Here is a 27,221-nt window from a genome sequence, read left to right as displayed (position 1 = left end):
TGCTTTCTCTAGTCCTTTGGCTACAAAAGCCCTCTTGGGCCATGACAAGCGGCTACAGGGAAATTGTGTGGCGGACCTTTGGGGACAGTATCAGATAATACTGAAAGCCAACAGGAAATCCCCAAATAAAAAATTACAAAATGTAATTTTTGCAACAGATTTCTTTTTGTGCTGCAAATATTTTCAAAAATTATATAGGATGGTAATAAAAATTTAATTCTTGAAGGTTCATTGATATCCCTACATTTCATTTGCCTCTACTAATTTAATAATGTATGATTTTAAATCTGTTAAAAGGAGACTCAAATCTTCCTTTACACATTTGCATTTGGTTTCATTGCCCTTCCAGTAAGGGCACCAACGGCAGTGAAACCCTTTTCAACTAAATACTTAGTTGGAAATGCTATAAGTAATTCAGATCTTCCCAAGAAGTGGGTATGCAAATCTTAACTGGGTCCCAAACCTTTCATAATTAGACTGATTAAATTGTGCTTTGGCGTCAGTCTTTTTTTAATTATATTTTTTATTTAACTCCATTAACTATTCTCACAAATGTTGATATTGGCTAGGATTCCACTGCTTTCCAATGCATTAATCGCCCAATCAGGTATCGTAATTGTAATCCGATCTTTAAATCCAATCAATTAACTGCATCAAATGAAAGCAAGATTTTCAAGACGGAGCTTTAAAGACGGCCGGCGCCTTCCCTATGGAAAAAACCGGAAAAAGCTCTCTTTTTGGAGCAGGCGCATGAACTCCGCTGACCTTTGGCCGCTCCTCGAGGCCCCACCCCTACACTCTCCTCTAAATAGACACCTCATCCAGGACCGACGGCCAGAAAGCGAGCGGAAGTGACGTAAAGAGGCCGCCGGAGGTGTCGTTGGAGCGGCAGGGCCTACTAGCGGAGCGGGGCCTGAAAGCCGATCCGGGCTTGCGCGGGAAAAGATATCGCAATGTCGATCGAAATCGAGTCCTCGGAGTGAGTTGTGCGGTGGCGAGTGTTCGTGGAGTGGCGGGGGCCGGGAGGTGAAGAGTATGGGGTGGAAGGTTCTCAGCTGGAGGCGTCCGAGAGGTTAGGAATTGGAGAGGCATTTCCTTGCCCACAAAAGCTTCTTCGATCTGTCTGCTTTGGAGGCAGGCAATCAAGAAAAGGGGCAGCTTTGGGAAGTGAAGCCTACCAGGAGGCCGCACTGGGCTGTGGGAAGAATACACGCCTTGAAGGCTCGCGTTCTAAAACCCTCCTTCTCCTGGTGGGACTGTGATTGAGCAAATGAACGATCCATTCTGAAGTCCAGATTAATTATCTGTACAAGAGGGGTTCGACTCTTCAAGCCTTCTCTCCCTGCCCCCTCAAGTGATTCGCCCTCAACCGTTGCTTACACAGCCCTTCTGCTTTTCTCTGTCCAGCACTTATCACCCAGTTTTGTCATTGTTTTTGTGTTTGCCCTCCCCGCAAGCTTATGTAGAAGCCTAGGGGCTCAATTTCTGCTCTTGGAATGAATAAACGACTAGCTATTTTACTAGGCTCTATTAGGATCTGAAGTTTGGTTAGTTTGTGAGCTCTGTGAAGCCACAAAGGGCAAACAAAATCTGGAGATCGGGCCAGGAGAATAATAGATTGGGGGGTGGAGTGGATTGAAAGACTAATGAGTGAAGTGAGTAACTAAAGACCTCTTCAGGACTCCACTCGCCACCCTGTCCTTGCCAACACGCAATAATTAAATCAACAGAATAACATTTTTGTGTCCTGAGTGTGAAGGAGAGAGAGGATCTGTCCTGAAGAGCTCTCATAGAAGGGAGTGAGGTTTATTCGTTCAACAATTATTGAAGTTTACTATGTGCTGTTGCTATTCTAGATAGTAAGAATACAGCAGTGAACAAAACAGATCAAAATTTCTGTCTATAGAATGCAGCTTTGATCGGGAAAGGCAAAACAATAGACAAAAGTAATGAGTAAGATGGGCGGTATAACAGGTGTTGTTAAGTGCTGTGGAGAAAAAATTTAAACAAAGAGAGGTAATTGGGAGTACTGGAGATTAAGACAACTATGTCAGGGCAGGAGTTGGAAAGGGTAGCATGGTTTGGGGACTAGATGATAGCAGACACTGACCATTCTCCCAACCTTGGCACCCTGGCTGTAGCAACACTGACTGCTGAATATTTTTATTACCAGCAATAGCTACCATTTACCAAACACTTTCTGTTCTAGGCAGTTTGTAAGCAGTATAATCAATCCTTTCAATAACCTGTCAGGGTAGGTATTTTTCTTAATAGATGAGGAAACAGGTTAAGAGATGTTAACTGACTTGCCCAAGGTCATGACTAGTAAGTGAGAGAGCTCTCATTCAAATCCCAGCCTATTTCTGCAGCTTTTAGCAATTTATAAATTACTTTGTGTTTGAAGGTAGTGAATTTGATTTTGGCTGAGAGAAGTGAAAAGGTCTCATTTTGGAAGTGCCAGATGGAAGTCAGTGCAAGTGTGCTAAGGAAAATAATATGTTACTAGAAAAGCAGAAGTCTAAGCTGGGGGTACCTCTTAAAAGGGCCATGAGAGAAAAATGATTTGTTTAAAAATAGAGCTGTGAGTAACAGTAGTCAGTTTCCTTCTGCAGGAATTTTTAAGAGTATGGTTGCTTTCTTGTCAGGAATGTATGTTCAAGAGCCATGCTGCCAGATTTGAATCCTCATTTTTGCATTTATTACGTCTGATATTTGGTGAAATCCTTATCTGTAAATGGGGATGATAATGTTTTGAGGATTATATGAATTAATCTGTCTAAAGTGCTTAGAACAATACCAGGTACTTTAAGTACTATAAACTGGTAAACATATAATAAAATGTTTATTATTGTTTTATGATTATTACTTTTTCCCTAGGAAAGGGAATTGACTAAATTCCAATCTGAAGTCCCTTCCAACCAGAATGTCTGATTTCTATACTAGCATGGTCCAATAGAAATGTAATGTTAGCTGCATATGTACTTACAGATTTTCTAATAGCCACGTATTAAAAAGTTGAAGAAAACAGGTAAAAATAATTTTAATAATATATTTTATCTAACCCAATAAATACAAAATACTATTATTTCAACATGTAATCAAATAAAAATTACTGATATAGTTGACTTTTTTTGTGTTAAATCTTTGAAATCTGGTGAGTACTTTACACTAATAACACATCTCAATTTAATTACTCAATTTTTATAGGATATAGCTGATGTGTTTGGAGGTCATAAAATTTGTAGTTGAAAAAGTAGATTCTCATACCCAAGTTGTTCCAAACATATTTAAAAGTTTTCCACTACTGAATCAAATATCAGTTTTTAAAATTAAGTAATATTGGAAATTCACTTCCTCAGTCACACTGGCCGTATTTCAAGTGTTTATTTGCCACATATGGTTAATGGCTATCATAATAGACAGTAGAGCTGATGCCTTGTGAGAAGGGGAAAGAAGGTTCTACATGCTTGGTTTCTCTGCAGGCAGATAGGTGGGAGCAGAGAGTAAGGAAGAGAAAGAGAACAGTGTATCACAGTATTGTCTAATAACTTTGTACAGTCTATATGAAGACATTTTTCTCCAGACTCCCTAATTATCAAGCCCCAAATCAAGAAATTTTAACCATATGTAGTTTTCTGATACTTGCAGAAAATGGTTGCTTATTTTCTCAACATTTTGGAAATTGTCCTTCGAAAACTGAATCCACAAAGTTTTTATTTCACTTGTCCTGAAAGTTTGTTAATAAGGGCAGTGGATGGGTGTTATTTTTGCAAATGAGGAGGCATAGGAAGAAACAGGACATAATAAAAAGATCCCTGGCCTGGGAATTAAGAGAATCACCTGGGTACTAACTCCCTTTCTAGCTGGTTGTAGACATAGGGCAAATTGTTTCGTTCTCTGAACCCCAGTTCTCCTGTCTCTGAGATGGGGGAAGGGATTGGATGATCCCCAAGGTCCCTTGTAACTCAGACTCTGTGGTATTTGGAAAGTTTTCTAACATGGTAAAGATATGTAGAGTGGGTGGTAAAAGGAGGATAAGTGGGAAAAATAAGCTGGGATGGGCTTTATTTGACCTCTTTGGTGAGTGAGGATCCCTGAAGTGGATGACTTACTTTTGTTTTTCAGTGTGATCCGACTCATCATGCAGTACCTGAAGGAGAACAGTTTACATCGGGCATTAGCCACCTTACAGGAGGAGACTACTGTGTCTTTGAATACCGTGGATAGCATTGAGAGTTTTGTGGCTGATATTAATAGTGGCCATTGGGATACTGTTTTACAGGCTATACAGTCTCTGAAATTGCCAGACAAAACTCTCATTGACCTGTATGAACAGGTAGGAACGGTGGTGATTCTGAAATCCTTGGGTTGGTTTATTGTGGACCCGCTGACTTGGAAGCATCAGTGAACTTTTCTTCAAGAGTTATAAGGCTATTCTCAATCTTGGGGCTTTCCCTTATGAAGCTTGTTACTGCAAAGGAGAGGCTAAGCCTACTTGTAATTGTACCTAAGAGTCACCCCCAGAGAACCTCTTTTGTTGCTCAGATGTGGCTTCTGTCTTCTAAGCCACCTCTGCAGGTAAACTCACTGCCCTCCCCCTGTACATGGGACATGACTCCCAGGGGTGTAAATCTCCGTAGCAATGTGGGACATGACTTGAGGGGATGAGGTTGGCCCTGGCATAGTGGGATTGAGAAAGCCTTCTTGGACCAAAAGGGGGAAGAGAAATGAAGCAAAGTTTCAGTGTCTGAAAGATTTCAAGTAAGAGATGAGAAGTCATTCAGGAGGTTATTCTTATGCATTATATAGATATCCCTTTTTAGTTTTTAGTGTATTGGAATAGCTAGAAGGAGATACCTGAAACTGTTGAACTGCAACCCTGTAGCCTTGATTCTTGAAGATGATTGTATAACTGTATAGCTTACACAGTGTGACTGTATGATTGTGAAAACCTTGTGGCTCCCATTCCCTTTATCCAGTGTGTAGACAGATGAATATAAAAATGAGGGCAAAAAGTATATGAATAATAGAGAGGGATGGGGGGTATGGGATGTTTTGGATATTCTTTTTTACTTTAACTTTTATTCTTTCTGTGTGTGTGATAATGAAAATGTTCAAAAATTGATTGTGATGGTGAATGCAAAACTATATAAAGGTACTGTGAACAACTGATTGTACACTGCGGATAATTATGTGGTTGGTGAATATATCTCAATAAAATTGAATTTAAAAAAAAGAGTTATAGGGCTATAACAACTCTTAAAACTTACATTATCAAGTCTTGCATTCTACTTTGTACTTTTCTAATCTTTTCTTGGGGAGACTAAGATTTTTCCCAAAATGAAATTATTTCTTAGGTCATCATTAAATGACTGGAGTGGACTTTCTGGAAATAAGAATTTAGTGTTGTTTGAAGTAAAAATAGGGAAGTTGGTTTGTTTCTTTACAGTCCACATGAGTTCAGTAATTCCCCAAAGGAAATTTCACTAACTGGAGAGAGGTTTCTGTGGAGCCCATGGAAGTATTCCCATCTTTAATTTTTTTCAGCATCTGTGTTCTGAACAAAGGGTCTGAGAAAAGAGGAGATTGGTAGGTTAAAAATGGAGGGTAGAGGTTGAAGAAATGAAATAATTACTTATAATTAAGTTATTTTAATTTGTCCACCTTAAATCTCTGGTGAAAAGAAGAGGGGGTTATTTTCCAATGTTGGAAATCTTTTTGGCAGGCCTTAGCTGCGTTACAAACTGTACTGAAAAAGAAATATTAATAAAAAATATGTTGAAATAGCCCTTTTCTTTCAATTGTCCAGGTGGTTCTGGAATTGATAGAACTTCGTGAATTGGGTGCTGCCAGATCACTTTTGAGACAGACTGACCCCATGATCATGTTAAAACAAACACAACCAGAACGGTATATTCATCTGGAGAACCTGTTGGCCAGGTCTTATTTTGATCCCCGTGAGGTAAGACTGTAGTAATGAAAATAAACTCATTAATTTTGAAAATACAGTATGATGTGATCTCTTTACCGTTTTATTGGACATATTTTGTAATTGTGATGCAGTTTTTGAGAATGATGCTTTCTGGTTATATGTATTTTCTGAAATTTGCGTATGTTAAAGAGAATAATCTTTTTCAGTTTTCTGAGTTTTTGAGGGTCTTTCCTCTCATGTACTTCCCATTTTAGGTGATTGTGTGTTGGTTAGTAAAGAAGCAGAAAATTTTATTCTGATATCATTTCCATATAGCCCAAGTACCTATCTGGCCTTGAAGTGCTCCCTGACTACTAATCTGTACACTCACTGCATTTGTATCTCTTGCCCCTGACAATCGCAGTTTTCTGCTAACTTTTCCAGTCCCTAAGTACTTGTGCTTGTGCTTCTTAGCTGAGCATGATGACCGATATCCTTTTTTTTCCCCTTTAAAAAAATTCAGGTTTATTTAAGTACGTTTAAAATGAAAACATCAATAATGACAGTAATTAAAGTTAAAAAAAAAAAAAAAAAACTCACAAGAAGATACCAGGTAAGAAAATAGCCTTCCCATTATACACATCTAACAGAGATAATCTGCTAAGTCTATAGTTATTAGAAGACAGTGGTCTTACATGGTCTCTACACATGTTAAAAGCTCAGAAATTAACAGAGGCTACCAAGAGAGAAAACATGGTAATACTAGAAAAAGCAGTTTATTAAACAGTGCCCTGCTGACCTGAAAGCTAATTCAATTCCAGAATGGGAAATTAGTCCCTTCTCAATGCCAGGATGGAGTCCACAGTTTCTTTATAGAGTGATAAAATAATGAACAATTTCAAAATTAGTCATGATCCAGGGCTGACATTTAGGAACCTGATAGTTTTGTCTTGATGACATTTAAATCCAGTTTTCTTGAATATCTCATATTTGAATGGTATGATAGGGACTTCAAGTAGCAAATATCTGCCTGTATAACTGATCAAGGATGGGGAGGTGGAGGAGGGTAAAAGCTGTCTAAGTTGTAGTACAACTGCAGTGGACTGATAGTTTTTCTTCTGCCAAAACCTTATTATAGGTATAGTTTGATTCTTTCCTGCCCAGCCTTTCACTAAAGACTTGTCCAAATAGAGGATGAAGAATTTAAAAGGCACTGGATAGTGGAAAGTTAAAGTAAACTCAAAGAAACCATGAGGATAAGGAAAAGTGGTGATGAAGAATTTCTGCGCTGGGAGTCATTTGATCTAAAGAAATTACCAAAGAATATAATAAAATCTTTGGCACTGCAGATTTTTCAAAAACTGTAAAAACAACTCTGGCTTTGACATGGCTTACTTGGACTCTTTTCAGAAATAGGATGGGAATTGGCTGACCTCAGTTCCGTTCATCTCATACTTTTGAAATGCAAGTGGGCAGATTTGGGAAGTCCATTTTTAAAAACTAAATTTGTTTAATCTTCTTTCTAACTGTGTAATTTCTTTTCATATTTTCCTTTTGAATGTTTCTGCTTGTTTATTGCTTTTTTTCCTTTTAAATAAGCACATTCATATCTGCAGCTGCTTCTTGGAAATGATACTACCTCCTCTCCTTTTTCAGGCATACCCAGATGGAAGTAGTAAAGAAAAGAGAAGAGCAGCAATTGCCCAGGCCTTAGCTGGGGAAGTCAGTGTAGTCCCTCCATCTCGTCTTATGGCATTGCTGGGACAGGTAATTAAATTCTGTTGGAACTGAAATTACCGTGTACTCCTGGTATTATTTCCTGTGTATTAACTATATGTATGAGTTAAATAAATTGGATATGATAAGAATTGGGGAAATATCTGTAGACCTGCTTGTATCAAGAGCTGTGCCATTACCACCTCCCTCTCCTGGAAGAGGCAATTTAGTTTAGTGGTTAAGAGCACTCTTGTATATTGTTGTGATCACAACTTTTTTTGGAAACAACTTTTTTGGAAAACAGTCTGTGTCAAGAGCCTCAACCATTCATGTTCTTTTTTGATTCAGTAATTCCTCTTCTAGGAATCTATTCCAAGGGAATAAATCCCCCAATAGAAAAAGCCATATGTGCAAAGATGTTTCTTGCAGCATTATTTGGATGTGTGAAATATTGGAAATGATGTCATAATATGATCTGATGATAGGTGAAAAAATGATAATATGAAATTTTACTTATATAATTACAGCTACATTGATTAAATACATGCATATGGGGGGCGGAGAAACTAGAAGGTAGTACATAAAATGAACAATGGCTGTGTTTGAATGTTGGAAATATGGGAGATTTCTGCTTTCCAAATTTCATTCTTAATAAAAGAGCCAACCCTGAGAAAATGGGTGTGGGACCAATTTTTTGGCTCTCAGAGTCCTTTTCTTTCCTGAGATCAACCTGGTCTCCAGGTGACAGGTAGAGAAGCACAGATTATGTTGTGATTTGATGGCCGAAGATGGTTGTGGGCCTGAGTGGTTCACAGTTTCCTCGGAACCTCATTCTTTTGTGCTTGGCTTTGTCTGAGCCATCAGTATCAGACCTTGAAAGCACTTGAGTGGATTACTGTTTATTTCTTTTCTCATAGGCACTGAAGTGGCAGCAGCACCAGGGATTGCTTCCCCCTGGCATGACCATAGATTTGTTCCGAGGTAAAGCAGCTGTCAAAGATGTGGAAGAAGAAAAGTTTCCTACGCAGCTGAGCAGGCATATTAAGGTAGGTTCCTTAGTCAGTCGTTAAGCATTTGTTGAGCACTCATCATCTACTCAGCCAAGCCCTGTGCCAGGAGTTTGGGTAGCAGACTTCAGTCTCCAGCTCTGACAGAACATTCAAGGTGGCTGCTGGTATCCTGCTTTGGCCTGGCAGTGACAGACCTCAGGTGTGTAACCAAATGGACATATATTTGACTTGTGGTCCATCATCTCCTCTTGTGTTTTCTCTCAAGAAGCGGGATTTGGAAGAGTAGTTAGCTCTTTGATTTAGCCTGGGACTGACTATAAATTTCTTTTATGGTTAATGTGCAAAGACTATAACTTTATAGACTAACTAACTTTCTATAAATTTGTCCTATTCAACATTGTGTGCTTGAGTTGGGAAGAGTGCGCCAGGCATGGGTTGTAAAGTGGGCTTAAGTGGTATTTGAGGAAAATAATTTTATTATCTTATGGCTGGTTCTTGTGGGGTTGTTTTGTTTTGTTTTGTTTTCTTTTCTTTTAATCTTAGACTTTTCTAGGAAAAACCACAATCAAGTAATTGCTGCACGCCCGGAATTATAAGCATACTTGAGCATCTCTATATATGTTATGTTACAGTTTCTCTCTGGGTCTGCACGCTAATGAATTCTTGGATTTTAAAATATCTTTAAAATGGTCAAATCTTTAACCATGTTTTAGTGTTTTGGATTTGTCTTCTGAATTACATGTTCTGACTTACATGTAAAGATATTTTTGGGCAGCACCTTTATTTACCCTGGCTGAAAGCCTTGAGACAAATAGAAGCCTATCATAATTATGCTGCTGGGTAAAGATTTTCTGTTATAAACACTCCTTTTTTTGGCACTTGAAATGATATTCATTAGAGCTTTTCTCTGCTCTTCCCATCTAATCTGTAGTTTTTATCTGTTACTGGGAGCATCACCACTGGGTGTACTTACCAGAGGTCGGTCTATCAACTTTAATTAGTTCTTGCAGAGTTAGGCACCCACACATTATTAGATTAAACAAAGGTCATGAGAAAAATAGTAACAGAAAGTTTATTTACAAAATAGTGTAGGAAAACAAACATTTATTTTGGGGAAAAAAAACGGTTTTTTTCAGGTGCACATCAGGACCATATTAGACCACATTAAGTTGAGTGAAAGTCATGCTAGCAGTGGCTGATTCTAGTGAAAACTCATGGTCTGAACTAATGGGATTATTTATTCCAAGTTCCACGTTAAAACAATTTTTTCCCTTCTCTTTGGAAATATCAATTCCCCATTCAAAAAACCACTTTCAAGTGAGAGTCTAGAAATAGACTGGTCAGAGAAAATACATCTACCATTTATCTCCCTGTGTCCAGAGAAAGAAAAAGTTTGTAGTGTGGCGTTTGTTACTTTATGCTAGGGTAGGGTTTGTCAAAAGGTTAACATGGGAATTGTTTAAAGGCCACAAAGTAAAATGCATCTGTTTCATTGTTTCATTTGAAACAGTTTGGTCAGAAATCACATGTGGAGTGTGCTCGATTTTCTCCAGATGGTCAGTATCTGGTCACTGGGTCTGTTGATGGATTCATTGAAGTATGGAACTTTACGACTGGAAAAATCAGGAAGGTAAAGTATTTTAAATATATTAACTTCCCTAGTAGGAGAATTACTGACTTTGAATTACTGCTTATCTATGCTTATCTCTTGAGTCAGATGAGTTAAGGAAGGGTCTATGTATAATGAACATGTATTTTTGTAATTTTAAAAAGTTACTTTAAATAAAATTTTGAATTTATTAGTAACCAATAGAATAATTCTGTTATCTGTTACTTTTACAATTAAAATTTTTTTAAATGGGAAATATGTGCATCTGATACACACAGGAAAAGTTATTCTGTAAAATCTTGCTTCTACCCTTGTTCCTTCAGCCAGCCAGTTCTCTTCCTTGGGCCAGCTAGGGTCACCAGTTTCTTACGTAATCTTCCCTGAATATTCTAAGTGTATGAAAGCAATTACTTTTTATGTATCCTTTTTGAAAAAATTATATATGTATATATATATATGTACAGATGGTAGCATGCTTCATACCCGGTTCTGTTCCTTGTTTCTCCTTGTTTGGAGTTCATTGCTGTTCATTATATTCCATTGCATCATTATATTCCATTGTATGGGAATGAACCGTGCTTTATTTAACCAGTTGCTTTATTTGATTGTTTCCAGTCTAAACTAATTGTAGTACTAATTGTGTTTCTCTTATTATGAATGAATTTGAACATCTTTTTATATGTGAAAAGCCACAAGTATTTCCTATTCTGTAGCATCCATTCATGTTCTTTGCCAATTTTTCTATTGGATTGCTACTGTTTCTTACTGATTTGTAGGAGCTCTTTATATTTTTGAGGAAATTAGCCTTTGTAATAATGTATTGCAAAAAATTTTTCATACTGACTTTTTTCTTTTGGTTTTGCTTATGATTTTTCTTTACAAACTTTGACATTTTTTGTATCATCACTTTTATCCATCATTTCTCCTGTAATTTCTTGCAGTTTTTTTATGTTTAATTTTTTATCCATCTGGAATTTGTTTCGTGGGATAAAGTTGGTATAGATCGAATTTAATTTTTTTTCCCAAATAGCTATTTATTGACTATCTTTTATCCACTGCGAATTCTAAATTCCATTGCCTGAGTGGTGGATGTATGAGTGATTTTCTTTTTCTACTTAATATATTTCTGTATAGTTAACTATTGTGTTTTTTTTAACCTTGAAGCAATATTACTTTACAGTTAGAAAAAATAATAGATATTTCCACTTGAACAATAAAGGATAATAAAAGACATCACAAATAAATATATTAGTCAATAAATTGTTTTAGGGACAGTAGCTGACAATTTGGAAAAGTCATTAGTTTCTTGCCTCATACCTTTAAATAAAGAAATTCAGATTTATTGAAGAACCAAATGTAAATATGGAGTTGTATGGAAATTTTGCCTCAAAAAGATGAAAATAAAGAAATTGAATAAAAATCAGTAAGCAGAAGATCTAGAGTATTGTGTTTGCATTTTTTACAATATTAATTTGAATTGTGTAAAATTACTTATTCCTGGCATTATCAGTTGTTCATTAGGAACCATGTGTACACAGCACTACCAATTGCTCTGGAGATTTAGAGTAGGCACAATCGATTATCCGGCTTTTTGTGAATTTGTAGAGGCTTAGGATGACTGGAGCTTTGGTTTTTGTGTTATTTTGATAACTGTTTACCATTGTTTCATTTAGGATCTTAAGTATCAAGCCCAGGATAACTTTATGATGATGGATGATGCTGTCCTCTGCATGTGTTTCAGCAGAGATACTGAAATGTTAGCAACAGGAGCCCAAGATGGAAAAATCAAGGTATAGATTAATACACAAACTCTTGTATATAGACATTTTGAGACTTCTGTGATGAGGTAGTATTCTGCACATAATGTTCACTGTAGTTATTGTTTATTAAGCATCAACTTTATGCTAATCACTTTACTTTTTCTTGTTTAATTCTAATAATAACTGCCCAGGGAGGTCCAATAATTTGAGGTCACTTAGTTGGTGAGTGATAGATGTGGGACTTTAATCCTTATCTGCTCATGCTCTTTCTGCTATACCACCCTGGCTCACCTTATGTGATGTTTTTCTTAGTACTTTTCTTATGTGATGTTTTTCTTAGTACTTTGTTTTTCTTAGAGGATGGTCTATAACTGATTAGCTGTGGTTTGTTTAATTGCTGGTAAAATACCCTGGCCAAGATACATGAAGTACAGAATGGTCTCAGCTAAGTTAACCTTGAGTCTAAATTTTGGTTTTAATAATTTACAAGGAAAGAGGTTTAAGTTTCAGAGGATTCAGTTGTCATTGTACTGTGTGAACCAAACATATCATATTCAGCTTTAGCATGCATTTTTAATGCTGTTGGGAGTACATTAGTGAGCAATGCATTCTTCTTGGCTCTGCAGATTATAGTGGGACACTGTTTACTAGTTTTTACTTTTCTTTTTTTATAAGGTATGGAAGATTCAGAGTGGACAGTGTTTACGGAGATTTGAAAGGGCACACAGTAAAGGTGTCACCTGTCTCAGCTTTTCTAAGGATAGCAGTCAGATCCTTAGTGCCTCATTTGACCAGACTATTAGGTAAGTAAGAACCCTAAGACTCCCATCAATTGGGTGTGATGAGGCCCAGGACAGAGGTGCTAGTGATTCCTTAAGATTTCACCAGGACCGTGTGATATGGAGAGTGAGGGTATGTAAGACTTCATTTCCCCAAACTAAAGCTATCACAGTGATGTATCCATTAGTCCATTTGAGTGTCTGCCCACAAAAAAGATGAGGAAGGTGTTATAGCATTATTTCATGTTTCTCCAGCTGACCACTGCCTGCATCAGAATCATCAGAATCACCTGGAGGGCTTGTTACAAATACAGATTCCTGTTTGAAATCTGGACAGACCTACTGATTCTGAATCTCATGATAAATTTTTTTTTTTTATCATCATTTTATTGAGATATATTCACATACCACGCAGACATACAAAACAAATCGTACTTTCGATTGTTTACAGTACCATTACATAGTTGTACATTCATCACCTAAATCAATCCCTGACACCTTCCTTAGCACACACACAAAAATAACAAGAATAATAATTAGAGTGAAAAAGAGCAATTGAAGTAAAAAAGAACACTGGGTACCTTTGTCTGTTTGTTTCCTTCCCCTACTTTTCTACACATCCATCCATAAACTAGACAAAGTGGAGTTTGGTCCTTATGGCTTTCCCAATCCCATTGTCACCCCTCATAAGCTACATTTTTATACAACTGTCTTCGAGATTCATGGGTTCTGGGTTGTAGTTTGATAGTTCCAGGTATCCACCACCAGCTACCCCAATTCTTTAGAACCTAAAAAGGGTTGTCTAAAGTGTGCGTAAGAGTGCCCACCAGAGTGATCTCTCGGCTCGTTTTGGAATCTCTCTGCCACTGAAGCTTATTTCATCTCCTTTCACATCCCCCTTTTGGTCAAGAAGATGTTCTCCGTCCCACGATGCCGGGTCTACATTCCTCCCCGGGAGTCATATTCCACGTCGCCAGGGAGATTCACTCCCCTGGGTGTCTGATCCCACGTAGGGGGGAAGGCAGTGATTTCACCTTTCAAGTTGGCTTAGCCAGAGAGAGAGGGCCACATCTGAGCAACAAAGAGGCACCCAGGAGGAGACTCTTAGGCACAAATATAGGGAGGCCTAGCCTCTCCTTTGCAGCAACCGTCTTCCCAAGGGTAAAACTTATGGTAGAGGGCTCAACCCATCAAAACACCAGTCCCCTATGTCTGTGGTGATGTTAGCAACCATGGAGGTGGGGTAGGCGAATACCCCTGCATTCTCCACAGGCTCCTCAAGGGGGCACTACATCTTTTTTTTTTTCCTTGTTTTTCTTTTTTTTTTTTTTTTTAACTTTCCCTTCTTTTTTAAATCAACTGTATGAAAAAAAAAAGTTAAAAAGAAAACAAACATACAATAAAAGAACATTTCAAAGAGACCATAACAAGGGAGTAAGAAAAAGACAACTAACCTAAGATAACTGCTTAACTTCCAACATGTTCCTACTTTACCCCAAGAAAGTTACATAATATAGCAACATATCTGTGAACTTGTTCCTACTATATCCATCAGAAATTAACAGACCATAGTCATTTCTGGGCATCCCCAGAACGTTAAATAGCTTATCTGTTCTTCTTGGATTATTGTTCCCCCTTCCTTAATTGCTCTCTACTGCTAGTTACCCTACATTCTAAGTTATAAACCATTTGTTTTACATTTTTCAAAGTTCACATTAGTGGTAGCATATAATATTTCTCTTTTTGTGCCTGGCTTATTTCGCTCAGCATTATGTCTTCAAGGTTCATCCATGTTGTCATATGTTTCACGAGATCGTTCCTTCTTACTGCCGTGTAGTATTCCATCGTGTGTATATACCACATTTTATTTATCCACTCATCTGTTGAAGGACATTTGGGTTGTTTCCATCTCTTGGCAATTGTGAATAATGCTGCTATGAACATTGGCGTGCAGATATCTGTTCGTGTCACTGCTTTCCGATCTTCCGGGTATATACCGAGAAGTGCAATCGCTGGATCGAATGGTAGCTCTATATCTAGTTTTCTAAGGAACTGCCAGACTGACTTCCAGAGTGGCTGAACCATTATACAGTCCCACCAACAATGAATAAGAGTTCCAATTTCTCCACATCCCCTCCAGCATTTGTAGTTTCCTGTTTGTTTAATGGCAGCCATTCTAACCGGTGTTAGATGGTATCTCATTGTGGTCTTAATTTGCATCTCTCTAATAGCTAGTGAAGCTGAACATTTTTTCATGTGTTTCTTGGCCATTTGTATTTCCTCTTCAGAGAACTGTCTTTTCATATCTTTTGCCCATTTTATAATTGGGCTGTCTGTACTATTGTCATTGAGTTGTAGGATTTCTTTATATATGCAAGATATCAGTCTTTTGTCAGATACATGGTTTCCAAAAATTTTTTCCCATTGAGTTGGCTGCCTCTTTACCTTTTTGAGAAATTCCTTTGAGGTGCAGAAACTTCTAAGCTTGAGGAGTTCCCATTTATCTATTTTCTCTTTTGTTGCTTATGCTTTGGGTGTAAAGTCTAGGAAGTGGCCGCCTAATACAAGGTCTTGAAGATGTTTTCCTACATTATCTTCTAGGAGTTTTATGGTACTTTCTTTTATATTGAGATCTTTGGTCCATTTTGAGTTAATTTTTGTGTAGGGGGTGAGGTAGGGGTCCTCTTTTATTCTTTTGGATATGGATATCCAACTCTCCCAGCCCCATTTGTTGAAAAGACCTTTATGGCTCAGTTCAGTGACTATGGGGGCCTTATCAAAGATCAGTCGGCCATAGATCTGAGGGTCTATCTCTGAATTCTCAATTCGATTCCATTGATCTATATGTCTATCTTTGTGCCAGTACCATGCTGTTTTGGCAACTGTGGCTTTATAATAAGCTTCAAAGTCAGGGAGTGTAAGTCCTCCCACTTGGTTTTTCTTTTTTAGAGTGTCTTTAGCAATTCGAGGCATCTTCCCTTTCCAAATAAATTTGATAACTAGCTTTTCCAAGTCTGCAAAGTAGGTTGTTGGAATTTTGATTGGGATTGCATTGAATCTGTAGATGAGTTTGGGTAGAATTGACACCTTAATGACATTTAGCCTTCCTATCCATGAACATGGAATATTTTTCCATCTTTTAAGGTCCCCTTCTATTTCTTTTAGTAGAGTTATGTAGTTTTCTTTGTGTAGGTCTTTTACATCTTTGGTTAAGTTGATTCCTAGGTACTTGATTTTTTTAGTTGCTATTGAAAATGGTATCTTTTTCTTGAGTGTCTCTTCAGTTTGTTCATTTCTAGCATATAGAAACATTACTGACTTATGTGCATTAATCTTGTATCCCGCTACTTTGCTAAATTTGTTTATTAGCTCTAGTAGGTGTATCGTTGATTTCTCAGGGTTTTCTAGATATAAGATCATATCATCTGCAAACAATGACAGTTTTACTTCTTCTTTTCCAATTTGGATGCCTTTTATTTCTTTGTCTTGCCGGATTGCCCTGGCTAGCACTTCCAGCACAATGTTGAATAACAGTGGTGACAGCGGGCATCCTTGTCTTGTTCCTGATCTTAGAGGGAAGGCTTTCAGTCTCTCACCATTGAGTACTATGCTGGCTGTGGGTTTTTCATATATGCTCTTTATCATGTTGAGGAAGTTTCCTTCAATTCCTACCTTTTGAAGTGTTTTTATCAAAAAGGGATGTTGGATTTTGTCAAATGCTTTTTCAGCATCTATTGAGATGATTAATTGATTTTTCCCTTTCGAGTTTTTAATGTGTTGTAATACATTGATTGTTTTTCTTATGTTGAACCATCCTTGCATGCCTGGAATGAACCCCACTTGGTCATGGTGTATGATTTTTTTAATGTGTCTTTGGATTCGATTTGCAAGTATTTTGTTGAGGATTTTTGCATCTGTGTTCATTAGGGAGATTGGCCGTTAGTTTTCCTTTTTTGTAGCATCTTTGCCTGGTTTTGGTATTAGATTGATGTTAGCTTCATAAAATGAGTTAGGTAGTGTTCCATTTTCTTCAATGTTTTGAAAGAGTTTGAGTAAGATTGGTGTCAGTTCTTTCTGGAAAGTTTGGTAGAATTCCCCTGTGAAGCCATCTGGCCCTGGGCATTTATTTGTGGGAAGATTTTTGATGACTGATTGGATCTCTTTGCTTGTGATGGGTTGGTTGAGGTCTTCTATTTTCTTCTGGTCAGTCTAGGTTGTTCATATGTTTCCAGGAAATTGTCCATTTCCTCTACATTATCCAGTTTGTTGCCATACAGTTGTTCATAGTATCCTCTTATATTTTTAATTTCTTCAGGATCTGCAGTTATGTCACCTTTTCATTCATTATTTTGTTTATATGGGTCTTCTCTCTTTTTGATTTTGTCAGTCTAGCTAGGGGCTTGTCAATCTTGTTGATCTTCTCAAAGAACCAACTTTTGGTGATATTTATCCTCTCTATTGTTTTTTTGTTCTCGATGTCATTTATTTCTGCTTTAATCCTTGTTATTTCTTTTCTTCTACTTGGTTTAGGATTGGTTTGCTGTTCGTTTTCTAGCTTCTTCAGTTGATCCATTAGTTCTTTGATTTTGGCTCTTTCTTCCTTTTTAATATATGCGTTTAGTGCTATAAATTTCCCCCTTAGCACTGCTTTTGCTGCATCCCATAGGTTTTGGTATGTTGTGTTCTCATTTTCATTCGTCTCTATATATTTAGCAATTTCTCTTGCTATTTCTTCTTTAACCCACTGATTGTTTAGGAGTGTGTTGTTTAACCTCCAGGTATTTGTGAATTTTCTAAGTCTCTGATGGTTATTGACTTCTAATTGTATTCCATTGTGGTCAGAGAATGTGCTTTGAATAATTTCAATCTTTTTAAATTTATTGAGGCTTGTTTTATGTCCAGCATATGATCTATTCTGGAGAAAGTTCCATGAGCACTAGAAAAGTATGTGTATCCTGGTGATTTGGGATGTAATGTCCTGTAGATGTCTGTTAAATCTAATTCATTTATCAGATTGTTTAGGTTTTCAATTTCCTTATTGGTCTTCTGTCTGGTTGATCTATCTATAGGAGAGAGTGATGTGTTGAAGTCTCCCACAATTATTGTGGAAACATCAATTGCTTCCTTTAGTTTTGCCAGTGTTTCTCTCATGTATTTTGTGGCACCTTGGTTGGGTGCATAGACATTTACGATTGTTATTTCTTCTTGCTGCATTGCCCCTTTTATTAGTATGTAGTGCCCTTCTTTGTCTCTCAAAACATCCCTGCATTTGAAGTCTATTTTATCTGAGATTAATATTGCTACACCTGCTTTCTTTTGGCTGTAGCTTGCATGAAATATTTTATCCATCCTTTCACTTTCAGTTTCTTTGTGTCCCTGTGTCTAAGATGAGTCTCTTGTATGCAACATATTGATGGTTCATTTTTTTGATCCATTCTGCGAATCTATATCTTTTAATTGGGGAGTTTAATCCATTTACATTCAACGTTGAACCGTGAAGGCATTCTTGAATCGGCCATCTTATCCTTTGGTTTATGTTTGCCATATTTTTCCCCTCTCTCTATTAATATCCTTTATTGTACCCATACCGAATCTCTTTAGTACTGAACCTTTCTCCAAGTCTCTCTGTCCTGTCTTTGTTTCTCTGTCTGTAGGGCTCCCTTTAGTATCTCCAGTAGGGGCAGGTCTCTGTTAGCAAATTCTCTCAGCATTTTGTTTGTCTGTGAAAAATTTAAGCTCTCCCTCAAATTTGAAGGAGAGCTTTGCTGGATAAAGTATTCTTGGCTGGAAATTTTTCTCACTCAGAATTTTAATATATCGTGCCACTGCCTTCTCGCCTCCATGGTGGCTGCTGAGTAGTCACTACTTAGTCTTATGCTGTTTCCTTTGTATGTGGTGAATTGCTTTTCTCTTGCTGCTTTCAGAACTTGCTCCTTCTCTTCTGTGTTTGACAGTGTGATCAGTATATGTCTCGGAGTGGGTTTATTTGGATTTATTCTATTTGGGGTTCGCTGAGCATTTATGATTTGTGTATTTATGTTGTTTTGAAGATTTGGGAAGTTTTCCCCAACAATTTCTTTGAATACTCTTCCTAGACCTTTACCCTTTTCTTCCCCTTCTGGGACACCAATGATTCTTATATTTGGACGTTTCATATTATCTATCATATCCCTGAGGTCCATTTCGATTTTTTCAATTTTTTTCCCCATTCTTTCTTTTATGCTTTCATTTTCCATTCTGTCATCTTCCAGGTCACTGATTCGTTGTTCAGCTTCCTCTAGTCTTGTACTATGAGTGTCCAGAATCTTTTTAATTTGGTCAACAGTTTCTTTAATTTCCATAAGATCATCCATTTTTTTATTTAGTCTTGCAATGTCTTCTTTATGCTCTTCTAGAGTCTTCTTGATTTCCTTCATATCCCGTACTATGGTCTCATTGTTCATCTTTAGTTCTTTGAGTAGCTGCTCTAGGTGCTGTGTCTCTTCTGGTCTTTTGATTTGGATGCTTGGGCTTGGGTTATCCATATCATCTGGTTTTTTCATATGCTTTATAATTTTCTGTTGTTTTTGGCCTCGTGGCATTTGCTGAACTTAATAGGGTTCTTTTAGGGTTTGTAGACCTATTGAAGTTCTTATCTCTAATTTATCAGATCTACAGCTTCGTGGAGTACTTTCTCTAACTAACCAGCAGGTGGCGTCCACGAGCCACCTGTTCTCCACAAGCCAGTTCTCCCCTGCTTAGCCTTTTTGGTGAGTGGGGGAGTGAGTCTTGTGGGGCTCAATTGGTGTACCAAGCTTGCGTGTGTAGTTGGTGTTGCCTGCCCTGTATGTGGGGCGTGTTTCTGGGCAGTCGAGGAGGGGTGGTGGCCCTAACAATCAAATCTCCCTGATGATCCTAGAGTTTTAAAGCTGCTGCAATAGTCTAATCCTTCAGTTCAGTCCTGCCACAGTTTGTCTCTGCCACTGACCCACAAGTCTTTGGTATTGGCGTATGGCTCCTGAGACTTGCAAGTGGGCCCCTGTTCCAGGCTGTGCACCCCGGGTCCTCTGTTGAGGGATGACTGTGCTATGTCACAGGTGAGTGCCGTCCCCCCAGGGCAGTTCTGGGCTTCTGGGCTGTGTAGGGAGGCTCCCAGTCTGCTCAAATGATGGCTGAATGGGGCTTTGTTAATTCACACTGCTCCACCTTCCCAACTCTGGGACAATCAGCTGAGGTTGCAGGGAAGGCTAATGTCCACGCCCAGTTTTGTGGTGTGTACCTGTTATTTGAAGCACTTCCGTCACACTGGGTTGTCTGGGGCAGCTCTGGGCTATGGGGCTGGCGATGGGCAGGAGTGTTTCCTGTCCACCAGGATGGTGGCTGTGAGCAGACACCCCCCTTTTCTTGGGAAGTTGTGGTGTTTAGTGAATTTTCTCAGCCACTGGATTATTGCCTTTTGTCTCAGAGCTCTCTTAGTTCTGCTCTTGACTTGGACATGCCCAAATTGCAATTCTTTGAAGCTTCTGTATTGGGCTCCTTAGAGTAATTGTTTTAGAAAAGAAAAAAGGATTAAAAAAAAAAAAGGGCCCCTTCCTCAGAGATCTAATGGGTTATTGAAATGCTAATAGACAAAGCAACCAGGGCCATTAAGGAAAGGTCCACAGGGCAGAGAGATCAGCTTTTTCTTCGGGATTTGCATATGCGCCTCAAGGCCTGAGCTCCGCCCTTCCCCTTTCTGTGTTCACCAGAACTCCAAAAATCCTCTGCTTTTATTGGAGTTTTTTGCATTATTTTTTTTTTTTCTATGCCTGTCTCCTCTCTGCTGGGCTGGCAGCTCTCAGATTCTCTGGTGTCTGGTCTCAGTCTATCTATGGTTGGAGTATGAATCAGTAGAATGAGTTTCTGAGAAGGGCTACCACTGCAGTTCTCCCTTCTCCTTCACGGAGCTGACAGCCCCTCCTCCCAGGGGACTGAGCCTGGCAGGGAGGGGCGCGGGTCCCTGGCCGCAAAACTTACAGATTTCGCTGATCTCAGCAGTTCGACATTTTCATGAGTGTTGTATGAAGTATGCCCAAGTCAGATTGCTCTGTGGTGTCCAGTCCACGCAGTCCTGGCTTTTTACCTACTTTCCTGGAGGAGTAACTAAAACTTACAGCTCACCAGTCTGCCATCTTGCCCCGCCTCCGATAAATTTTTTAAAGGTCTGTCCTTCAACAGAAGCTTGTGGTATTACTGGCTTATTTTCTCCCAGCCTCTTTTCTATGCAAAGATTTTATTTTTGGTTTGTTTGCTTTTGATATAATAAAGACTATACTGCATACACAGTTGAATAGCCCTCTTTCTTCACTTAATATTATAACATGAGCTTCTGAAATTCTGCTAAAATTGATTCAACCATATTGGTTCCAACCATGATATATAGAATATTAATTGTTCTTTTCATTTACTTTTATATGTGATAGAATTCATGGATTAAAATCTGGAAAAACTCTGAAAGAATTTCGTGGCCATTCCTCCTTTGTTAATGAAGCAACATTTACACAAGATGGACATTATATTATTAGTGCATCCTCTGATGGCACTGTGAAGGTTAAGTATTTGTTACTGGTTTATTTTGGGGTATCTTTCTATGTTTGTCCTTTGAGGAGTTATCAGTGGTGATAATTGTGGTGAAGAAAACCCCTTTATTAGCTGGGTATGCCATAATTGAGGTGAGTATGAAACAGCATTTATGTTCTGTGAGTAATCCCTATTAGCCTGGCAATCTCAAATAAAAAGCCCAACAGACATTATTGTGTGCAGAAAAAGAGGAAGGATGTGGAAATCTGAACTTAAGTCATTCTCCATTTATAGATAAGCACAGTAGTTAAATTCTGTCTTGCTGTAGGTATGAACCACCTCCTAACAGTCAAATTCACAGCTCAGTAGTCAAATAATTTTTTTTTTTGTTACTGCCTCACCCAAATTCAGGGCCTTCCTTAATAGTATTTATAGAGGAGCAGGATAGGTGCAGAGTAGAACTAAGCCCCTTCTCAAATACTTAGTTTTTGGTTGTGGGTTTTTTTTTTTTTTCATGTTTTTAGCTCTCACCTACAAGTAATGAACCTTCACTATTTTAAGAGGTTTAGTTATTTGAAGAAAGGACCTCATTTTCTAGAAAAGATACAAGAAGCCCAAATAGAGAGTTGCTAAAGATTTTTGAGACACTGCGTTTACATACTGGACCTGCTTCTTCTAAATTGCCTTATGCAAGTTAGTGCTTTGTAGTGCTTTTTAATGCAAGCTCTTAAAAGTCAGAGCCCCCTCTGAAATTGCTTGTTTTGTGTTAGGAATTGAGCCAGAAACCTGAAGGTAGGAGATGTACTCTCCCTTGGGATGGGTGGGGATTTAAATACACAGAGTTCTGAGTACTTCAGTCGTGGGATTTGCCCTCTTTGTGCTATGTATGGGCCTTTCAACCTGTAGATGCCATTGCAAGGTGGCTTGTCTAGGCCTTTCTGTTTTGTGGTCTTTCTGCTTAGTTTTGCTGTGAGCGGGGTAAAGCAATTCACTGACCCTTTAGACAGAAAGCACTAGATGCCTTAGAACTCTTGATCCCTGAAATGTTCATTTGTCTCCTAGGCAACTCACCTTCAGGGAGGAGTTTGGGGTAGGTGTTACAGTATTTATTAAGAAAATAAACACCGGGACAACTAGTGGGGCAACCATTTCTTTTGTAGGTATTTATTAAACATCTCTTTTGTGCTTTGCTCTATTGAAGGCACAAAGGAATCATACAACATGGTCCACATCTTTTGGGCATTTCTACTTCATTAAATGAGTAGTGTCCAGACAATGCCATGCAGTAGTTGCTCCATTCCTTCTGTAAGCGCATCTCAAGATTTCGATAATTGTGATATCTGATTGAACCCCTTCATTTCATAGCAGCACAGGAGGGAAAGGTAAAAAGCATTACAGTAGGGAACTATTACCAGAAGAGATGTCAAACTGGGAGAGCTAATACAAGTTATATATTAGAATTACTTTTTACAAGAATGCATATACCTATGCCGTACCCTATTCCTACCAAGTCAGAATCTCAGGATAGGGTCCTGGGCAGGTGAATTTAAAAGGCCTCCCATTTGATTTTGATTCTCAGACAAGGGGATAGCTTTAAGTTGTATATGACAGTAGCTCTGTTAACACATAGCTAATTTTAAAGACAGGTAGCTTTGTTAGCCAAGGAAAAATGTGCAAGAAAAGATAATAGATTTAAAAGGTTTTTATTATTTCGCTTTGTGACTTTTGTTATGCCAAGTAGGCAACAAAGAGATGAATGCTGAGTACATAGCAGTGCTGGGTATTTGGACTTAAAATCATGAAACTTTTTTTTTCTGTGTCAGTTTTACTTTTTTTTGGTAACCTAATTTTCAATCTTTGAAACCTCAGAACTTCAGGGATTCTTACACAAGAAAACCTTTTTGTCTTACATTTCTGTGTGGTAGGTTTGGAATATGAAGACCACAGAGTGTTCAAATACCTTTAAATCCCTGGGCAGCACTGCAGGGACAGACATCACTGTCAACAGTGTGATCCTGCTTCCCAAAAACCCAGAGCACTTTGTAGTGTGCAACAGATCAAACACGGTGGTCATCATGAACATGCAGGGGCAGGTGAGTGTTCAGAAAGTACCTTTGCACAGGACCTAGAGACCATTCTGAAATCAGTGCATCCAGGTCTTAGCCCTCCTGGTACATGGGAGGGGCCAAATATGGGTTTACCACTCTGTGAACCATTTAAGCTGTATTTGTTTTTCAAACATTTATATGAACTGTAACTCCTTAAAACATCTCTCATGTTTCAAAAGTTATCTCCTTTTCCCAGGTGTTTGTATATAGTGCTCTTTCTTTTTCATCCTTTGGATAAGTGAGGCTCTGATATGTTTTTAAACCTCCTTTAGAACCTCACTGAAGTTTTCCAAATAACAGTTCCTGTCTGAGTCAGGGCAAATCAGTGTGGTATGGATTACCAGCCCAGGACATCTCCTAGGTACCACACGGTCTAAGAGAGAACTCTCATAGGGGAAGGGTAACATGGAACCTCACTTTTGTGAACTTCGAAGTAGCCCTGGGGGGCGTCGAGAACATCAAGGTTGAGATCCTAACCCCTGGCATGTGTTATATGCTACTAAAGTATGGGCCTGGGCACTTGAGTATCTTCCTGAGTGTGGAGAAGAGCCAGGAGCTGGCTTGTGGTACTCCTGTCTCCATCCGTTGAATCCCCAATAGTAGTTTGGAAGCCACAGCTGAGATGGCTGGTGTGCATTATCTGCTGGGCCACTGTACAATAGCCACAGCTGTTAAGCTGTTAAGTGTGCTAATGAGCACACTTCATAGTTTTCTACTTGATTTTTCATTTTTAAAATTTTATTTTGAAAAATTAATTTTAGATTCATATAAAAGTTGCAAAAATAGTACAAAGAGTTCTTGTGTACCCTTCACACAGTTTTCCTCAATGATAACATCCTACATAACCATAGTACAATTCTCAAAACCAGGAAATTGACATTGGTTCAATGGTATTAATACAAATACTGACCCTATTTGGATTTTACCAGTTTTTACATGTACTCCTGTTTTTTGAGGTGGAGAGGTAGTAGTTCTATGAAATTTCATTGCATGTATTGTTTCGTATAACCACTATCACAATCAGGATACAAACTGTTTCATCGCCTCCAAAGAAACTCCCTCATGCTGTGACTTTATGGTCACACTCTTTCCCCAGCTGTAGTCCTTGGCAACTGTTGATCTGTTTTCCATCACTGTAATTTTGTCAGTTTAAGAATGTTATATAAATGGAATCATACTGTGTGCAATTTTGAGATTGGTTTCTCCCAGCTTGGTTTATGATGATTTTAAAGTTATGTAAAATAGAGCAAGCAAAGTCTTGGGGACACAATTTTATCCTGTTGAAAGCATTTTACTCTTTTAGAAAGTGGAACCTGGGGAACCTGAGTCTACAGAGCATTGAGAGCCAGTGGTGTATTGATTTAGAAACTTGTAATGAATGTGGTTTAGGGTGTTATGGTTCAGTAGACTAAAGAGCAGGATTGGTGACTTGGGACATATGAATTCTAAACTTGTCTGCTACTGACTTAGGTAGCTTATCAAGGGAATATTTCCCAGGCTAGAAAATTTAGCACATGATAAACAGAATTAGAGATCTAATTACAAATGAGAGTAAATTAAAGTGCAAAATAATGTCAGTTTAGAATGACAAAGCTGAGCTACTGCTAATCCAGATATTTTTGTTTTGGGGTGCAATATTATCCAGATTGTCAGAAGCTTCAGCTCTGGTAAGAGAGAAGGTGGTGACTTTGTTTGCTGCGCCCTCTCTCCCCGTGGTGAATGGATCTACTGTGTGGGGGAAGACTTTGTGCTCTATTGTTTCAGCACGGTCACTGGCAAACTGGAGAGAACTTTGACAGTGAGTATTACTGATTTAAGGTCAAAAGAAGTTATGTTGCTGTTTGTGGCTTCTGAACTCTGAAGTACATACCTTTTCTAGATTGACTGCTATCAATGTGAGGCTAGATATTAAAATGTAATGGAAGCGTTTTATCACTAAATAAAATAAAGGACCCATAACACAATTGTATGGAATTACCTCCTCTGTCAGGGAAAGTAATCCTTTAGTGAGCCCTCAGATTCAGGGGGATGGGATGGGTATACATATTGCAAAGAAGAAGGAAGGGAACAAACCTGTCTAGGCAGCTAGATTAGCCAGCTCTTCCCCTCAGGGATTGGAGAGTGACAGATGTAGCTAGTTCTCTCCGTGTCCTTTTGAAGACATTACTTGTATATTATCTTATTGAACTGATTACATATAAAACTTTCATCTCTATGTTTTGAGAATTAATGCATGGAGAGTGTATTACAGTAATTAGCATCAGCTGCTTTAACAAATAATCCCCAAATCTCAGTGGCTTCACACAATAAGCATTTATTTCTTATTGTGTCACAATGCGATATATGAGTTAATAGTGCTCCTCCATCTTGTAGGTGTGCCATTTGGAATATGTGGCTCTCAGAATTCGGGAGGAGAAAAGATAGCTGCAGGCCTACACTGGATATTTTTAAGACCCACCTCTGAAAGTGGCTTATATTACTTTATTCCTCATTCTTTTGGTCAGAATTTAGTCACATGGCTGCAACTGAAATTCAAGAGGTGCAGGGAGAATGCAGTCTTTCTCTGTGGTTCAGTAAGAAGAAATGGTATAGTGAACACATAACAAATTATATGTCAGAGAATGATCTTTTTCCTGGAATTATTCTTGAGTGAACTTTTGGTATAGCTGTCCTGTGAAGTCTCAGGTACAGATCTAAGATGTGAGCAAAATAAGGCAAGAGGGAAAGTATCCTCTAGTTCAGGGACCTGGAAAATACACATTCACTGACCTGGAGGAATCATTTGGTGTCAGCCACTGTCTTGCCCTAGAATTTACAAAATGGTAATTACTCCTAAAGCTCTGGAAACCCCAATTTGACTTTTCTTTTTAAACTAGCGTGAGAGCATGCACTTAAATATAAGATTAGCTATAATGCAAAAAACGATTGGGGACAAACCATTGTTATTCACACATGAAAAACTACAAAAAACTGTGAATAGAAATGTGATAACCTTATTTGAGTTTGTGGTTTGCTTGTGATTTTTAACTTTCTTGATACCTCCCTATTATCACATTTGAGGCTACCTGGGGCATGATTCCTGTGTGAGAAGTGGAAGCTTCTCTTTTCTTCCCTCCCACCCAGTTCTTGGAGTCTCTTCTGGAATATTTGTTGTAGACCCATGTGCTCTAACCCTGTGCTTTACCTATTCCAGGTTCACGAGAAAGATGTGATTGGTATTGCACATCACCCGCATCAGAACCTGATTGCTACCTACAGTGAGGATGGACTATTGAAGCTCTGGAAACCCTAAATTAATTTTTTTTGTAAACTAGCGTGAGACCCTGCACTTAAATGAAGACATATTCATGTGTTGGTCTTTTTTTTTTTTGACCAGCTTTTCCAAAGAAACAAATCATCTGAGTTAGCCACAAAAATAGTTTTTGAAAATTCACATTTAAGTAACAGCTATTCTTTTTTTTTTTTTTTTTTTTTTTTTTATTTTTTAAGGTATTAGTTTATCTACTTCATTTAAATGGGGTGATCAGTTAATGTTTTTTATAATCTACCTGGAGAGTGAAATATTGGTATTTCTAGAAAAATTATGATTGTTTGAAGTGCTGATTAAAATGTACCTCCCACAGTAAAACTTGTAAATAAGGAACTATCCCATATTTAGTAGTCATTTTCTGTTCCTTTAAAAACATTTTTTTTTAGATACTAATAAACTATACTCCTTCTGCAGGCTTTGTTTTTAAATGTAAAATAAGTGCTCATCTAGTTAATTTATTTACTTAGAATCGAGTGGGGT

At 38.2% G+C, this 27,221-nt stretch overlaps 1 protein-coding gene across 1 annotated transcript; it reads left to right on the top strand.

The window, feature by feature from the left end:
- The first annotated feature begins 826 nt into the window (after positions 1 to 826).
- On the top strand, positions 827 to 27,154 carry SMU1 (SMU1 DNA replication regulator and spliceosomal factor). Its single transcript, XM_037798184.1, has 12 exons — positions 827 to 979; positions 4,126 to 4,336; positions 5,810 to 5,962; positions 7,568 to 7,678; positions 8,545 to 8,673; positions 10,148 to 10,267; positions 11,920 to 12,036; positions 12,682 to 12,809; positions 21,227 to 21,353; positions 23,249 to 23,416; positions 25,077 to 25,229; positions 26,625 to 27,154. The coding sequence occupies exons 1-12, from the start codon at positions 954 to 956 to the stop codon at positions 26,721 to 26,723; spliced, it is 1,542 nt and encodes a 513-aa protein (XP_037654112.1). The 5' UTR covers positions 827 to 953; the 3' UTR covers positions 26,724 to 27,154.
- The last annotated feature ends 67 nt before the right edge of the window (positions 27,155 to 27,221 follow it).

The sequence above is a fragment of the Choloepus didactylus genome, chromosome 10 (genome assembly GCF_015220235.1).
Source record: "Choloepus didactylus isolate mChoDid1 chromosome 10, mChoDid1.pri, whole genome shotgun sequence".
Lineage (NCBI taxonomy): Eukaryota > Metazoa > Chordata > Mammalia > Pilosa > Megalonychidae > Choloepus > Choloepus didactylus.
The sequence above is the reverse complement of the archived record's forward strand: the minus strand, read 5'-3'. Positions and strand labels throughout refer to the sequence as shown.